This window comes from Capra hircus, chromosome 20 (genome assembly GCF_001704415.2).
Source record: "Capra hircus breed San Clemente chromosome 20, ASM170441v1, whole genome shotgun sequence".
Classification (NCBI taxonomy): Eukaryota; Metazoa; Chordata; class Mammalia; order Artiodactyla; family Bovidae; genus Capra; species Capra hircus.
This window is the reverse complement of record NC_030827.1, coordinates 35,389,225-35,408,239: the sequence shown is the minus strand read 5'-3', so window position 1 is coordinate 35,408,239 and position 19,015 is coordinate 35,389,225. Positions and strand designations below refer to the sequence as shown.

At 35.5% G+C, this 19,015-nt stretch overlaps 1 protein-coding gene across 2 annotated transcripts in view; it reads right to left on the bottom strand.

Annotated features, from left to right (window-relative positions):
* The window catches only part of RICTOR (RPTOR independent companion of MTOR complex 2), a 124,504-nt gene that overhangs the window by 60,871 nt on the left and 44,618 nt on the right, over positions 1–19,015 (bottom strand). For both annotated transcript variants that reach the window (XM_018065616.1, XM_018065618.1), the window contains exons 4-6: positions 6,875–6,939; positions 5,984–6,115; positions 799–862 (exon numbers count right to left, since the gene is read on the bottom strand). In XM_018065616.1, the coding sequence (XP_017921105.1) occupies positions 799–862; positions 5,984–6,115; positions 6,875–6,939 (261 nt within the window). The remainder of the gene's footprint in view (positions 1–798; positions 863–5,983; positions 6,116–6,874; positions 6,940–19,015) is intronic.

Genomic DNA, 19,015 nt, shown 5'->3' with positions numbered 1-19,015 from the left:
TGCTGAATTCAAAAGTAGGGAAAGAGGAGAAGAGCTAAAAAATGTTAACTGCTAATTTTAGATATTTTTACATTAAAACAAACATATACTGTACGAGTCTTACAAATTTTTAAGATGAAACATGATACTTCAGAATGAAGGATGATAAAATTCTTACATGAGCCGTACTCCAACCAAATTAACTCTCAATTCAGTCTATTCCTCTGCCATTAGGGCATCCCATTAACAACTGAAAAAAAAAACTCTTGGAAAACCTATCATTAGAAGCATTATGGATTATCCTCAGCATCTTCTTTTGCAGAGTTTAGATTTTGACCTTTTATTTTGGACAATGGCCTGAACTGTTTATTGCAACTGTCTACTGATGTATCCAAATTCATCTTCAAAACAACCAGCTGGCGATTCCTTTGACATTCATTTAAACAGAATTAACCCCAAGTATATAATTAAGACAAAACGGGGGCACCACACAAGTAATCCTCTTTCTCCAATAACATATCAAAGCAGTAATTTCTTTATATGTCTAATAAAGGAAGAAATATTATTTACAATGGAGATTTTATTAAAAAATACTGTCCCAGCTATACTCAATCACATAGAATAACTACACAAAATATCTACGCTTACCTTGAAGTTTAATAGACCTACTTAACGCCTATCATTTCAACAAAATAAAAACGTTTAATGAGAATTCAGTCTAAATTTTAATAGATTTCACAAGACAGTCTAAATCTAAAACTGTAAAATGCGTAACATGAAAACCATAAATCTGCTTTTACTCTCAGACATGGAGCCTACCTTTCTGACTAATCGAAGTGCTTGTGTTCTCTCTACCTCGTTGCTCTGCTGTATGTCAATGCACCTAAAGAATATATAAAATATTTAATTATTGATAAAAATCTTATTAAATTTTTGTATAATACAGACAGACAGACCCATGTTCATGTCAATACAGTATTTTTAAATGTTAATATATGTAATTTTTCAGTACCAGCAGATATTTAATATCTCCAGTGATAAATACTTGCTATAATTCAAAACTATTTCATTTAAAACTTTAAGAAAGAATATAGTAAGTAATTTGCAGAATTACATACATCTATAAAGAAATAATAAACATATTTATAAAGCAAAATATCAGAAATCTACTGAAAAAGATATTCACCTATCTTTGATAAAAGTTCACAGATATTTTTTAATAATTGTGAAGGAAAAATATTTCAAGCCTACGTTTTACTTTAATTGTGATTTTAACCACAGCCTAAATTTTGCATGTTATGACTATGTTAAAAGTCTTACATTAGTCATAGTAACTATATTTTACTAAAATATAATTTGAAATGTGAAAGTACTTCAAAGATTAATGCTCAAATATGACTTAACTGACATATTTCTGTAAAGTTCATTAAATTATTCAATTTCTAAAGAGCTTTGGTTTATGTGGCAGAATAGTTCATTCTTACTTATGTTTAGACAGTTCACTATTCTAATCAATATTTTATCTATTGATAAATAGATAACTTGCTATTCAAAAAGTATTTCTGCTATCTGAATATAATTAATCTAAAACTATTTTATCAAAAAGTAAATAGATACAGGATTCTATTTCTGGTCACAAAAGATCTGAACAATCCTCCTGCCAAAAATAACTATAAAGGTTAAATATGTTACTTTATAAAGCAACTGTGAAAAGACAATGGATAATAATCCATGGAAAAAAGCACAAGCTCCATATTCACTCAGGTTTTGTATCTGGGGACACTTGTCAATTTCCAGTTTTAAGTGAATAGAGTCCTAAAAAAATACAAATATCTTGCTGTACTGTGTAGAGAGACTGAACTGGCACAGCCAACGTGGCTTGAAGGGAGAAAAAATCTCAGAGAAAAGAAAATGTAAGAGTAAGCAAGAATTTGCATGCAATCTTCTTTCCAAGACATTAGCCTATTTCTATGTTGTGCAAATGCAGGGTTAAAGTCCAAAAAACCAAGCAAAAAGCTACAGCTGAGCAGCCAGATAACTAAGTAGAAATTTTAGCAGCTATATAATACTGTAAGAAACATGTTAGGGCTCGAGGCTGATCAAGATGAAGAGGTTCTGCTAAACATTCACATTTTCACTTGAGATTCTCAATAGACACTTCCTAGCCAAGGCAAGGGAAAAAACAAATTTTAACAAAATCAGTGTTAATAAATCAACACTCCAGAATAAAGCATAAGTTTATAAATAACATGATCCAAGAGCCAAAAAATTTTTAATATACAACATTCACATTCTATCACGTAATAATATGAAATATGCTGTAAGACAAAAAAAAAAAAGAGGTCAAGTAGCCAAAATTCAAGAAAATGACAACAGAAACAAACTCAAGTGATTCACATATTGGAACTGTTGTAAGAGATCTATAAATAACTATGACTATTATGTCCAAGAAAATAAATAAAGCAGAGATCTAGAATGTTTAAGTAAAATATAAATCACAAAAATATAGTAACTGAAATTCAAAATTCAGGAGACTGCTTTACTAGCACAATGGAAGAAAAAAAAAATCTTGATTTTTTTCCCCAAAGAAGCAAAAAAGGACAAATGCAAGACCAAAGAATAAATGTAACAAGCAGAATATGAATAGCAAGATAGCAAAGTCAAATATCTGTGAAAAATAATAGCAAGATGACAAACTCATAAACATATGTATATACAATTACATTAGATAAAGCCCATAGAACCTGCATATAAAAACCACTAGACATAGTCTAAATACATCAATCAAAAGACAAAAATGGTCAAACTAGATTTTTAAAAAATATGTACAATGTTAACAGGAGAGAAACTTAAAATTTTTATGAAAAAGAAAAACAAAGTGAAAGGACAAAAAGGATATATTGTGCAAATCCTAAATAAAAGAAATAGAAAGTTAGTATAGCTAGCAGAGAAGGCAATGGCACCCCACTCCAGTACTCTTGCCTGGAAAATCCCATGGACAGAGGAGTCTGGTAGGCTGCAATCCATGAGGTCGCTAAGAGTCAGACACGACTGAGCGACTTCACTTTCACTTTTCACTTTCATGCATTGAAGAAGGAAATGGCAACCCATTCCAGTGTTCTTGCCTGGAGAATCCCAGGGACGGGGGAGCCTGGTGGGCTACCGTCTATGGGGTCACACAGAGTTGGACACGACTGAAGCGACTTAGCAATAGCAGCAACATAGCTATCTTAGTATCAGATAACAAGAACACTCATAAAAGAAGTATTACTAAAAATAGACACATTTTTGTAAGTATAAAACTATTAGCCCAAAGAGAAGGTTTAACAATTCTAAATATGAATGCAATAACAAAACTTCAAAATATATAAAGAACTGAAAGAGGAAGTAGAAAATCTGAATAGGATTATGCCAATAAACAAACAAATAAAAAAAACTGACTTCATAATATAAAACTGCCTTAAAAAAAAACCACAGGCCCAGACAGATCCACTGGTGAGTTCTACTGATCATGTATGGTAAAAAACAGTATATGAGTTTTTATAAAAATTCTTCCAGAGAATATAAAGAGAGAAATATTTCAAAAGTTGTTTTATAAACATACTCTTGATACCAAGATCAAACAAGATTAGAAAAATGGAAAAAATAGGCCAATACCTCTCATAACCATAACTGCAAACATTTTTCCACAAACAATTAGCAAATCAAATACAATTAAAAATAAAATAAAAAGACATAATGAGCAAATGGTGTTTACTTCAGGAATACAAACAAGGAATATAAAGAAATCCACTAAAAATCTACAAAAAGTATCATAAACAATGGTAAAAGCTGAATAATTTCAACTTGAGTTCAGGGGCAAAACAGTTATTCAATTACTATTTCTAGTCAATGCAATATTCTAACCAGTGCAATAAAGAATTGGAAAGAAAGAAATAAAATGGTCATCAATTGCAACTAATACTAATGTACATAGAAACTCTAATAAAATAACCTTAAAAACAATTAGAATTAAAAAATGAATTTAGCAAAATCACTGAGATAAGAATATACAAAAAAAAAGCCCTACAATTATTTTTTTATATGTTAGCAGAGAGAACTATGAAAAAAAAATTTAATTACATTAACACTATCATGTAATAAATGCCTTAGGATAAACCTAACAAATATGTGTAAGACCTCTGCTGCTGCTGCTGCTGCTAAGTCGCTTCAGTCGTGTCCAACTCTGTGCAACCCTATAGACGGCAGCCCACCAGGCTCCCCCATCCCTGAGATTCTCTAGGCAAGAATACTGGAGTGGGTTGCCATTTCCTTCTCCAAGACCTCTGCTAGAAAACTACAAAATGTTGAGAGAATTTAAAGTTCCAAATAAATAAACAGTGAGAAGGTTTGATATTAAAATGTCAATTCACCCCAAATTAATCCAGAGCTTCAATGCAATTACTATTAATACCTAGGAAAGTTTGACGGAAATGGACAAGCTGATTCTAAAATTCATGTGGCAATACAGAACTCAAAATAACCCAGAAACTTCTTTCCTCAAGGAGGACTTACACTAACAGATAACTTACTGTCAAGCTACAGACACTTAAAACTGGGAGAAAACAGAGCTAGAAAAGACAAACAGGCCAAATAAAGAATATAGGGAAAGCAAAAATAGATCCATACTTATCAATGACTTACAACAAAAACGAAAGTAATTTAGAACACAAAAAGAAAATCTTTTCACTAAATGCCTCTAATATTGATGGATATTGATAAAAATGAATCATGACCCGACAATTATTTCAACATATAAGAAATAAACCCTCCAGAAGAGATCAAAGAGACGTTTCTTCCAAAGAAGACCAAACTCATTAACCATAAAATAAAAGACAGCTATATTGGATTTTATTAAGAAGAGTAAGAAGACAAAGTAAACTGACTAGGAGAGGACATTCTCAATTAGTATACTTGAAAGGAATCATATCCAGAAGACATCAAGAACTCCTACACAAAAAGATAGACAATCCAATTTACAAATCAGCAAAAAACAAATAGAATATACAAACAGTCAACAGGCAAATGAAAGGGAAATGGAAACTAAAGGCACAATAAAACTCACAATGAAAACCACAGCAAAAAAGGTATAATTATAAACTGAAAATAGTAAATGCTGGTAAGAATATGGAGAGACTGGAACACGCAAGTATTTGATAGGAATGGAAATCAGTACAACCGCTTTGGAAAACTGCACGGCAGTGAAAATGAAGTCACTCAGTCATGTCCGACTCTTTGCGACCCCATGGACTGTAGCCTACCAGGCTCCTCCATCCATAGGATTTTCCAGGCAAGAGTACTGGAGTGGGTTGCCATTTCCTTCTCCAGAGGATCTTCCTGACCTGGGGAGTAAACCCAGGTTTCCCACTTTGTAGGCAGCTGCTTTACTGTCTGAGCTACCATGGAACTTATTACTGAAGTTAAATATACATAAAAATTTATCACCTAGCAATTCCACTCCTATATATGTACCTAAAAGAAATGAGTGCACAATATCCACCAACAACTTGTGCAACAAAGTTCAGGGCAACTTTATTCAAAATAGTCAAACACTGAAAACAACCAAGAAAAAAAAAATCAACAGAATAAATTATACTCTATTTATAACATGAAATACTACATGGAATTTTTTTTTTTAATCAACATGGATAAATCTCACACATAACATCAAGGAAAGAAAAGAGTAACATATACTTCCAATATATGATACTCAGAAATAAGAAAATCTAGTCTAAAATGAGAATAGTCAAAGTAATGTTTACTACTGATTGGGGGACACAAGAGAACTTGATAGGGATACTGAAAATGTTCCATATCTTATTTGGGATAATAGGGTACTTGGTTGTACCTACCTGTAAAAATTACAGGTTTTACACTAAAAATCTCTACACTTTATGATAGGTATGCTAAAACTTAATATATGATTTTAAAAATATATAAAAACAGAGGGCTCTAAGAAAATTACCTAGCTATTAAATAGTCCACTTTCAATTTTAGCACCTTCTGCAGAATACTGGAGTCTTGGATGAGATACCGAAGAGCTCGAAGCCCTGCTGCCCGCACTTCTTTTGCTTCGTTCAATAAAGCTAACCGCAAGCTGTATGAAAACCAAAAGTCATGCTACATGAGTTTCAAATACACACAAAATTGAGGTGTCAAATACTTCCTCAGCTGAAATAAGCAAAGCTACTCGTCGTGTTACATATATAAAAGTTATTCACTGTAAGCCATGCGCTTCACTCATGTTGTTTCTTAATCTATGCCTCTTTGGTACATTCCTTCGGGCTGTATCACATATGCCTCTACAATCTATCACTCTCCATTCACCCACCTGTTTCACTTCTTTCAAAGAATCACTGGTTTAAGCCAATACATAAAAATGTTTTATAATGACAGTAGGAAGAGACTATTTACACCAATTTTAATTCCTAAGCATACCAAAAAGTTTCATATGGCTATGAAACTGTAACACTGCCTTTCTTGGTAGGCTTGAGCAAATCAGGTTTGCCATAAGCACATGTTGTCTTATGTGAGATGTAGAGATAACTATACAGGTTCTTCTTGCTCTTGGGAATAACATGAGAACTTTTACTCTGTGTTTAATTTAGAAGTTAAGACTGTAGAAGTCCAGGTACTTTTCAACATTAGTTTTGATTATATGTATTTGAAAATTACAATAGGATACCAATTGAAAATGTTAAAAATGTTGAAGATCCTAAATTTTTCTAACATTCACACAACTGTTTCTATCAAATCAATACAAGGTGTTACAGTAACCTATTTTTAGTTTAAAATTACTAAAACTGAAACTACTAAAATTCAGAAGATATGAAGAAGGGAACTAAACTATACTTACCAAATTATGATATCCTCATAGTTAAAACCCAGTTTTTCTTCACTGTGGCCAATATCACAAAGCAGCTGTCAGAAAAACAAAATACATATACAAAAATGCATTATGTTTTTGCCTACTTACACACATTACTTTTTCAGACAGGAAAATAAGATCTTTGTCTTTAATAAAATTTTGAAAAATATATGATTTGACTGTCAAAATATGAATATTTATGTCTATCATTTAATTGTTTTTCTAACTTGACAGTTGTAGATTTCAAGACTTTGTTTCAAAACTAAACAATTACTTTTTATTATTCTTTTCCCCCCTTCACTCTGTTTTAAAAACTATTCTTTCAGTGGTTACCACTGAGATTACAACATGCGTTTTTGAAATGACTACAGTCTAACAGAAATTACTAGTTTACCATGTCCTCAATAAAAAGACTCTTTAAACACTTCCTTTCCATTTATTCCTCTCACGTTTCCCTTTGTTTTTGTTTTTTCTACCCGTTTTTTAAGCCCTATAACGTTACTACTGTTTTTAGTTAGTTCAATTATCAATTTATATTTACTCTCAAATTCACACCATTTCCATTATTCTTCACTCCAGTGATACCTTTATGGGATATTCTCTCTTCTCCCTAAAGAACCCACAGTTCATTGTTGTTGATCTGTTTTACTGCTGTCTTCATTTGTTTTATAGTCAAGATTGCTGGTAATGAATTCAAAACAATTTCAAGATGGCTTCCAAGGTTTGTTGAGAAGTTTGATATCAGTCTTATTATTGGCTCCTAAGATGGTATTGCAGCCATGAAATTAAAAGATGCTTATTCCTTGGAAGAAAAGTTATGACCAACCTAGACAGCGTATTGAAAAGCAGAGACATTACTTTGCCAACAAAGGTCCGTCTAGTCAAGGCTGTGGTTTTTCCTGTGGCCATGTATGGAAGCGAGAGCTGGACTATGAAGAAAGCTGAGTGCCGAAGAATTGATGCTTTTGAACTGTGGTGTTGGAGAAGACTCTTGAGAGTCCCTTGGACTGCAAGGAGATCCAACCAGTCCATTCTAAAAGAGATCGGCCCTGGGTGTTCTTTGGAAGGAATGATGCTAAAGCTGGAACTCCAATACTTTGGCCACCTCATGTGAAGAGTTGACTCATTGGAAAAGACTCTGATGCTGGGAGGGATTGGGGGCAGGAGGAGAAGGGGACGACCGAGGATGAGATGGCTGGATGGCACCACCGACTCGATGGACGTGAGTCTGAGTAAACTCCGGGAGATGGTGATGGAGAGGGAGGGCCTCGCATGCTGCGATTCACGCGCAAAGAGTTGGACACGAATGAGCGACTGATCTGATCTGATCTGATCTGAAGAAGGTCATATTCTTTTTTTTTCACACTCCATTCAAGATACTGTTCTCTATCTTTTGATTTTCTCATTCTAACTGATCAAGTGTGGTTTTATCTGTATCCCTGCTAAGGGAAAACATAAATTTCCAAATCTCTAGGTTGATATATTTTATCAATTTAAAAAAAACTCTGCATATCTTCAAAATTACTTTTGGCCAATTTTCTCTCCCCTTTTTTTGATAATTAAAATGTTTGATCTTTTTGGTATAGCACAAATCTCTAAGCCCTCTTTTTTGGTTTTCTATTTATCTTTTATTTCTGTCCGTTCAGTTCACTCACTCAGTCCTGTCTGACTCTTTGCATGAATCGCAGCACGCCAGGCCTCCCTGTCCATCACCAACTCCTGGACCTTTGTTGGAAAAGTCATGTCTCTACTTTTGAATATGCTATCTAGGTTGGTTGTAACTTTCCTTCCAAGGAGTAAGCATCTCTCTTTTTTTTTTTTTTTAAGCATCTCTTAATTTCATGGCTGCAGTCACCATCTACAGTGATTTTGGAGCCCAAAAAAATAAAATCTGACACTGTTTCCACTGTTTCCCCATCTATTTCCCATGAAGTGATGGGACCAGATGCCATGATCTTAGTTTTCGGAATGTTGAGCTTTAAGCCAACTTTTTCACTCTCCTCTTTCACTTTCATCAAGAGGTTTTTTAGTTCCCCTTTATACTTTCTGCCATTAAGAGTGGTGTCATCTGCATATCGGAGGTTATTGATATTTCTCCCGGCAATCTTGATTCCAGCTTGTGCTTCTTCTGGCCCAGCATTTCTCATGATATACTCTGCATGTAAGTGAAATAAGCAGGGTGACAATATACAGCCTTAACATACTCCTTTTCCTATTTCGAACAAGTCTGTTGTTCCATGTCCAGTTCTAACTGTTGCTTCCTGACCTGCATACAGGTTTCTCAAGTGGCAGGTCAGGTGCTCTGGTATTCTCATCTCTTTCAGAATTTTCCACAGTCTGTTGTGATCCACACAGTCAAAGGCTTTGGCATAGTCAATAAAGCAGAAATAGATGTTTTTCTGGAACTCTCTTGCTTTATCCATGATCCAGCGGATGTTGGCAATTTGATCTCTGGTTCCTCTGCCTTTTCTAAAACCAGCTTGAACATAAGGAAGTTCATGGTTCACGTATTGCTGAAGCCTGGCTTGGAGAATTTTGAGCATTACTTTACTAGCATGTGAGATGAGTGCAATGGTGGGATAGTTTGAGCATTCTTTGGCACTGCCTTTCTTTGGGATTGGAATGAAAACTGACCTTTTCCAGTCCTGGGACCACTGCTGAGTTTTCCAAATTTGCTGGCATAGTGAGTGCAGCACTTTCACAGAATCATCTGTCAGGATTTGAAATAGCTCAACTGGAATTCCATCACCTCCACTGGCTTTGTTCGTAGTGATGCTTTCAAAGGCCCACTTGACTTCACATTCCAGGATGTCTGGCTCTAGGTGAGTGATCACACCATTGTGATTAACTGGGTCATGAAGATCTTTTTTGTACAGTTCTTCTGTGTATTCTTGCCACCTCCTCCTAATATCTTCTGCTTCTGTTAAGTCCATACTATTTCTGTCCTTTATTGAGCCCATCACTGCATGAAATGTTCCCTTGGTATCTCTAATTTTCTTGAAGAGATCTCTAGTCTTTCCTATTCTGTTGTTTCCTCTGTTTCTTTGCATTGATCGCTAAGGAAGGCTTTCTTGTCTCTCTTTGCTATTCTTTCGAACTCTGCATTCAGATGCTTATATCTTTGCTTTTCTCCTTTGCTTTTCTCTTCTCTTCTTTTCACAGCTATTTGTAAGGCCTCCCCAGACAGCCATTTTGCTTTTTTGCATTTCTTTTCCATGGGGATGGTCTTGATCCCTTTCTCCTGTATAATGTCACGAACCTCATTCCATAGTTCATCAGGTACTCTGTCTGTCAGATCTAGTCCTTTAAATCTATTTCTCACTTCCACTGTATAATCATAAGGGATTTGATTTAGGTCATACCTGAATGGTCTGGTGGTTTTCCCTATTTTCTTCAATTTGAGTCTGAATTTGGTAATAAGGAGCTCATGATCTGAGCCACAGTCAGCTCCCGGTCTTGTTTTTGTTGACTATATATAGCTTCTCCATCTTTGGCTGCAAAGAATATAATCAATCTGATTTTGGTGTTGACCATCTGGTGATGTCCATGTGTAGAGCCTTCTCTTGTGTTGTTGGAAGAGGGTGTTTGCTATCACCAGTGCATTTTCTTGGCACAACTCTATTAGTCTTTGCCCGGCTTCATTCCGTATTCCAAGGCCAAATTTGCCGGTTACTCTAGGTGTTTCTTGACTTCCTACTTTTGCATTCCAGTCCCCTATAATGAAAAGGACATCTTTTTTGGGTGTTAGTTCTAAAAGGTCTTTTAGGTCTTCATAGAACTGTTCAACTTCAGCTTCTTCACCATTACTGGTTGGGGCATAGGCTTGGATTACTGTGATATTGAATGGTTTGCCTTGGAAACAAAAAGAGATCATTCTGTAGTTTTTGAGATTGCATCCAAGTACTGCATTTCAGACTCTTTTGTTGAGATGGCTACTCCATTTCTTCTAAGGGATTCCTGCCCACAGGAGTAGATATAGTGGTCATCTGTGTTAAATTCACCCTTTCCAGTCCATTTTAGTTTGCTGATTCCTAGAATGTCGATGTTCACTCTTGCCATCTCCTGTTTGACCACTTCCAATTTGCCTTGATTCATGGACCCAACATTCCAAGTTCCTATGCAATATTTATATTTATAAATATTTATAGCACCGGACCTTGCTTCTATCACCAGTCACATCCACAACTGGGTATTGTTTTTGCTTTGGCTCCATCCCTTCATTCTTTCTGGAGTTATTTCTCCACTGATCGCCAGTAGCATACTGGGCACCTACCGACCTGGAGAGTTCCTCTTTCAGTATCCTATCATTTTGCCTTTTTATACTGTTCATGGGCTTCTGTCCTTTAGCTGGGTATTTTCTATTATCTTGTCTTCTGATATGTCTAATCTTCCATTATACCTATCCAGTGAGTTTTTAACTTGACATAATATGTTTCCATTTACTTTGTACACATCCAATATCATAATAAAAAATCACTTTTCACCTGTTTTCTCCAGTTTCCTCTATGTTCTTGATATATTAACTACATTTTAAATATTTAAAGCATTTATCATCTAAATGGATATGAATGATATAGATAATCTGTGAGCCTATTTTCATTATTTGTTTTTCCTTTTGTTCTGGTTATGCAGTCCTATCTTGGTGGATTCTATAATCTTTGTACATAAAAACTTGCAGAGATTCCTGATGACATTTTTCTCCACAAGGGGTTCACCCTTCTCTCTCTTGATGAGGCCAATGGACAATGGCGAGTCCTGATTAGGCTGCTGCCCTGGTAAGACTGAGTCAACCTCTGGTTTTTCCTCTCGTCCCCTCCTTCCCCCAGGTTTCAACTGAAAGCTTGTTGTTCATGAGACTAATCTCAAGAGAATAACACATCTCATTTTCGCTTTACAAAAACATTAGGAGCTCCACCTTGATTTTCAAACGTTTTCTACTTAGGATTTTAAGTTTCCCATCCCAGGATTCAACATATGTACTGAGGAAAGAATCTCCTTTACTTGATTTCTACAGGTCTCCATCAAAAGCTCTGTGCTGTTTTCTCCATCTTTCAGCAATAGTACTCCTGGGACTAAAGTATGAATTTTTAGCTTCCTGTCCACATTCCACATTAGTGAGTACTTCCCAGGTAAATATTGTTGCAGAAGTTAGCTCATTTCCACAAGATTCTTCTCTGAAGTCTTGGTTCCTATACCACTTACAGTCTGAGTAACTGCCTGATGCCTTCACACAGGCTCTCCTTGTTTTTCACCCAGTCTGTTTTGAAAATTTATCTAAAAGCTATATGCATGCATGCTAAGTCACTTCAATCATGTCCAACTCTTTGCAACGCTATGGACTGTAGGCTGCCAGGCTCCCCTGTCCATGCGATTTTCCAGGCAAGAACACTGGAGTAGATTGCCATTTTCTTCTCCTGGGGATCTTCCCTAGCCGGGGATGGAACCCATATCTCTTATGTCTCCTGCATTGGCAAGCAGATTCTTTACCATTAGCGCCACCATTGTAGGAGGTGCTTTACCAGTAGCGCCTCCTACAATTTCTCAGGAGGCAGGTAATGCTGTCTGGTATTCCCATCTCTTTCAGAATTTTCCACAGTTTATTTTGATCCACACAGTCAAAGGCTTTGGCATAGTCAATAAAGCAGAAATAGACGTTTTTCTGGAAGTCAATATTACTAGCAAATAATATATTAGTCAAAAATATTTATAAAAAGATGACAGGCAAAAAGGTTTAAGCCCTGTATTAGTTTGCTAGGGCTGCTGTAACAAATAAGCAAATTGGATGGTTTATACAAATAAAATTTACTTTCTCATGATTCTGGAGGCTAAAAGTTCAATATCAAAGTGTCTTGACAGAGTCTTTTGTTCTTAGGGCCTCACTCCTTGGCTGGTAGATGGCTATCATCTCTCTGTGTCGGCACATGATCTTTCCTCTATGTATGCTGTGTCTTTATCTTATCCGCTCACCAATCACACTGGATTAGGGACCACTCATAGGATTTCATTTCACTTTAATTACCTCTTTAATGGGCCAAGCTCCAAATAGAGACACATTCTGAGGTACTAGGAGTTAGAACTTCAACAAAGAAACTGGGGGGGGGGGGGGGGGGTGGTTGGCGGGGGGACGTGCAGCACAATTCAGCTCATAACACCCCACCCTCGCAGTAAAGTAATATAGGCAGGTGCTTACCATGTGAAAGTCTAAACAAATTGCAAAAAGATTAGTAAGAGGTAAAAAAAATGCACAAAATAATTTACTGAAGATAAATAACATATATCCTGTTTCCTAAAATCTGAATCAAATACACTGGAAAATGCCATTTAAATAGAGCTTAACAAACTGGCAAGAAACTGTTTTTCAACACGAATATACTAAATAAAAAAACACACTGCGGACAGAATTATAAACTAAACACATATGGAAAACTAAGTTGGAAAAATGCAACAAAATCAAGACTTTCTTTTGATGATTTCTACTAATAAAATAATTTTAAAAGTAGGTTCTTCCAGATGTTTAAGACGGATTTAGAAAAGGCAGAGAAACCAGTGATCAAACTGCCAACATCTGTTGGATCACAGAAAAAGCAAGACAGTTTCAGGAAAACATTTATTTCTGCTTTACTGACAACACCAAAGCCTTTGACTTTCCAACAAACTGTGGAAAACTCTCCAAGAGATGAGAATACCAGACCCCCTACCTGCCTTCTGAGAAATCTGTATGCAGGTCAAGAAGCATCAGTTAGAACTGGACAAGGAACAATGAACTGGTTCCAAATTGGGAAAGGAGTATGTCAAGGCTGTATATTATCACCCGGCTTATTTAACTTATATGCAGAGAACATCATGCGAAATGCCAGGCTGGATGAAGCACAAGCTGGAATCAAGACTGCCGGGAGAAATATCAATAACCTCAGATATGCAGATGATATCCTTATGGCAGAAAACAAAGAGGAACTAAAGAGCCTCTTGATGAAAGTGAAAGAGGAGAGGGAAAGAGCTGGCTTAAAACTCAACGTTCAACATTCAAAAAACATTGAGACAAGATGATGGCATCCGGTCCCATCACTTCATGCAAAAAGACACAGATACAATGGAAACAGTGACAGACTTTATTTACTTGGGCTCCAAAATCACTGCAGATGGTGACTGCAGCCATGAAATTAAAAGACCCTTGCTCCTGGGAAGAAAAGCTATGACAAATCTTGACAGCATATTAAAAAGCAGAGACATCATTTTGCCAACAAGGGTCAGTCTCGTCAAAGCTATGGTTTTTCCAGTAGTCATGTATGGATGTTAGAGTTGGACCATAAAGAAAGCTGAGTGCCAAAGAATTGATGCTTTTGAACTATGGTGTTGGAGAAGACTCTTCAGAGTCCCCTGGACTGCAAGGAGATAAACCAGTCAATCCTAAAGGAAATCAGTCCTGAATATTCCTTGGAAGGACTGATGTTGAAGCTGAAACTCCAACATTTTGGCCACCTGATGCAAAGAACTGAGTCATTGGAAAAGACCATGATGCTAGGAAAGACTGAAGGCAGGAGGAACAGGGTATGATAGAGGATGAGAATGTTGCATCACCAACTGAATGGACATGAGTTTGAGCAAGGTCCGGGAGATGGTGATGAACAGGGATGCTTGGTGTGCTGCAGTCCACGGGGTCTCAAAGAGTCCGATGCAACTGAACTGACTGAACTGAACGCAGGTTCAAGCACAAGATCCTCATGACATGATTTACAACAATAAGGAACTAGAAACAAATGTTCTTAAAGGAGAAACTTATGTAGCAGTATTAGTATTACATAATACTGAAACACAAAACATGCTGGGTCCCTTCAGTCGTGTCCAACTCTTCATGACCCTGTAGACTGAATCCCACCAGGCTCCTCTGTCCGTGGGATTTTCCAGGCAAGAATACTGGAGTGGGCTGCCATGCCCTCCTCCAGGGGATTTTCCCAACCCACGGATCGAACCCACATCTCTTATGTCTCCTGCATTAACAGGTGCATTCTTTACCACTAGGACCATCTGGGAAGACTGGAAGCACAAAGAACAACCTGCATAATGTATCAATGACTAAGGGAAAATGTTCTTAAAAATGTACATTTCTTAAAAAAAAGTATAAGACATTCACACATCACCATTTTATTACCAAAAAAGAAAGTACAATCATAGGGGATTTATTTTTCTTTCTGTGCTTTTCTGCATTTTATAAATATTTACAATGATTATCTATTACATAATCTAAGAAGGATTATATATACAGTATAGAATTCATAAATAGTAACAGAAGTAGCATTTATTGACTATTAATCATGTCAATCCTAGAAAAGAAGTAATATTTTGGTAATAAAGACAACTGAGAGTGGAGATGGTAATAAGACCTCCAAACATCACAAAGCTATTATTAAATGGTAAAGCCAGAAATGAAACCAAACCAGTTTAAGTCCAGAGCCCACTGAATTATGACCCTACTTTTGTATTAAAATTATTTACATATGCAAAGCAAAAACAAACACACACAAAAACAAACAAACAAACAAACAAAAATTTACATGGGGGAGGTGGTGGATTTAAAAACAGAATAATTGAACATTATCATTTCCCCAGGGGCAAAAATGGTATGAATCAAGAATCTGGAGAACCATAATCTTGGCTATAAACACACAAAATGAATAAGTGGATTTATTATATTTTGCTAAAACAGCTAGCAAAAAACACACATACAAATACTGCCCATTTCAAAGGATTAACACACACACAAAAAGACTGCATTACTTAAAGACTCAAAGATAAAAAGACTCAAAACTGCATTACTAGAAATACAGAGTATTCGAGATTTCACAAATATTTTAGATTACTATCATTGTCACTGTATGGTACCATATATTAATAAAAAAGAAAATTAAATGTACATCTTATCGTGGTATTATCACTTAGATTTTGGATATGTTCTAATTTATAAACTTAATAGAAAAATTAAACTCAGAATCTGTTATTAAAACATAAAATACTGTGCTTCTAAAATGGGAAAAATGTTAGTTTCTTAAACTAACTCCATTTCTAAAAAGGCAGTGTTTCCATTCTTCTGCTACATCATGTTAATAAAATGAAATGCTTTGAAACTCAAAAATAAAGTATAAAAAATCTTACCTGGTCAAGACTTAGTTTCCCACCTAAGTATGTACTTGGTTCTCCTTTCCTGCTTTTCTTTTTCACACTCACTAGACATCCTTGCAGAAAACTATAGACTCAGTGAAACATAATTTCAAAATTATCTCCCTTCTCAAACCACAAAATATATGACCATTCACCATTTATCATTTGCTAGAATTAGCAGTTTTGAAAGGTGAAAAAAAATTTTCTAAGTTATTATTATGATTTCCTAAAAGCACACAAAATTTGGAAATTATTTAGAAAGGAGTTTCATTTTCTGGTACCTAATATAAATGTATTTATAGTGAAAGAAATGTTTCTGAGAAAAATGTCCACTTAGCTGGAAAATGCAAAATCACAAGTAACTAAAAACAGTTTACAGTGAAACACATTTGTCATAATTATCTGCCTATTCTCCAGGGATAGTAACAGATATTAAGGCTATCCTTTCAACAGTGGCTAAATTGTGCTTTCAAATTGTTTGAAGAGGAACTAAAGAGACTTGATGAGGGTAAAAGAGGAGAATGGAAAAGCTGGCTTGAAACTCAACGTTCAAAAAAATAGTATCATGGCATCCAGTCCTATCACTTCATAGCAAACAGAAGGGGGAAAAGTGGAAACAGTGACAGATTTTATTTTCTTGGGCTCCAAAACCACCGTGGAAGGTGACTGCAGCCATGAAATTAAAAGATGCTTGCTCCTTGGAAGGAAAGCTATGACAAAACTAAACAGCACATTAAAAAGTAGAGATATCACCTGGCTGCCAAAGGTCCGTATAGTCAAAATTATGTTTTTTCCAGTAGTCATGTACACAGACATGAGAGCTGGACCATAAAGAAGCTTAAGCATCGAAGAATTGATGCTTTGGAATTGTGGTGCTGGAGAAGACTCCAGAAGTCCCCTGGACAGCAAGGAGATCAAACCAGTCAACCCTAAAGGAAATCAACCCTGAATATTCACTGGAAGGACTGATGCTAAAGCTGAAGCTCCAATACTTTAGCCACCTGATGTGAAGAGCTGACTCAACAGAAAAGACCCTGAGGCTTGAAAAGACTGAAAGCAAAAGGAAAAGGGGGAAGAAGATGATGAGATGGTTAGACATCATCAACCACTCAATGGTCATGAATTTGAGCAAACTCCAAGAGACAGTGGAGGACAGAGGAGCCTGGGCTACACTGTCCATGGGGTCACAGAGAGTCTGACACAACTTAGCAACTGAACAATTGTTTCCAGATATATAGAAGAGGTCTTAGTAATCAGTCTTAATGAAAATATCCCTTTTGAATTAGAATTATCCCAAGTAGAGACTAAACTTTCTATATGTAAATAATGCACATATATCAGGAGTAAGAAATTAGAGAAGACACTGATAAGATTCTAGATTTTCCACTATCAAAGAAACACTACACTTTTACTTTTAATCACCAGGAGTTCATCTATTGTTAAGTTTCAAAATATTAGGGATAACTTATTTTAATAAAAAAAATTTTATAGTGATTTACTCTCTTACCAATCACCTCCCAATTTAAACAAAAAATCTTACAAATCAAACCCTTTTAACTCTAGCAAAGAGGTGGGCAGAAATTGCAAGAACACTGAATTGGTAAATTTAAATAACAGGAATCTCATCCTGCCTCAACTACTGACTGAATTACTAATAAACCATCAATCATTAAGTAACAAATTTTTTCAATTCTATCTTAGCTATTATTGGTAACTTTCCTTCTCCTGTGTAAAACATTAAAATGTAACAATGTCTGCCCTATTACATAGGTTTGTTAATAGTAAGAATAAATTACTGTTTAGTAATCATTGAAAGATCTTTCAAAATATAAGAATCAGGAACTTAATAGTCACTTAAAATGCTAAATTATTAGACATCACACATTTCATTGGCGTTCTGTTGCTTCCCACCCCATGGGTTTTTATGACTATCAGTCACAGAATACCTAGTTCAATATCACTAAATAGGATCAGAGTTCAGGCAGAAGTTGTAAGAGAAGGCTAAGCTCTTATTATTAAAAGCTGTAAAGATGATGTATCTTAGTCATATGGAAAGTGTTTGAGAATGAAACTAACCTAAAAGAAAAGAGTTGAGAAATGGAGAGAGAGAATACAATTAACATTTTTTCAACCCCTAAGTCATTCCGCCTGAAATTAAGATTTTACTTTTGGTCTTGCTCGTCATAAAAACAAATAACTTCTTTTTACTTTAGCTCAGTTGAATTAAGTTTGTTAAACTTGTTACTTATACATCAACTTAAGCACTCAATACCATCCGAAATTCACAACTATTTCATGAGTATAACTATTAAATTTTTTAATATAAACAAAAATATTGCTACATGATATATCTAAATGGGGTATGGGATTTCCCTGGTCCAGTGGTTAAGACTCCAAGCATTCACTGCAAGGGGCAGTGGTTCAATCCCTGGTCAGGGAACTAAGATTCCATATGCCAAATAGCGCAGACAAAAAATAATGAATGAATGAGGTAAAGGTTTCAATAACATGTTACTGGTATAGTGAAGGACAGGGGAGCCTGTCGTGCTGTAATCCATGGGGTCTCAAAAGAATTAGACATGACTTAGCGAATGAACACCACCACCACCACCACTGGTATATTCTGCCCAGTGAAATCCATGTGCAACATCAGTCAATCTATTTGTTATCCTTAACTCACAGAACTTCCTTACAAATTAAGTATTTCTGACAAATATAAAATAGTCAAGGTGGCTATCAACAATATTATATTTTGACAAGTTAGAAGTCTTAACCATCTCTAGGTAATAAAAATGCCCGAGATGCTTATTAAAATTATTAACTTTAAAAAACATAATGATCAGCTAAAACTGGACAGTTAAATGCTATGGCCATTTTACTTATAGGGCTTTGAGGGTTAACTGAACAGTTCCCCTAAAGAAACAAAAAGAGAGAGTAACCCAAACTTTAAAAAATCTTGCCACAAATTAGAAT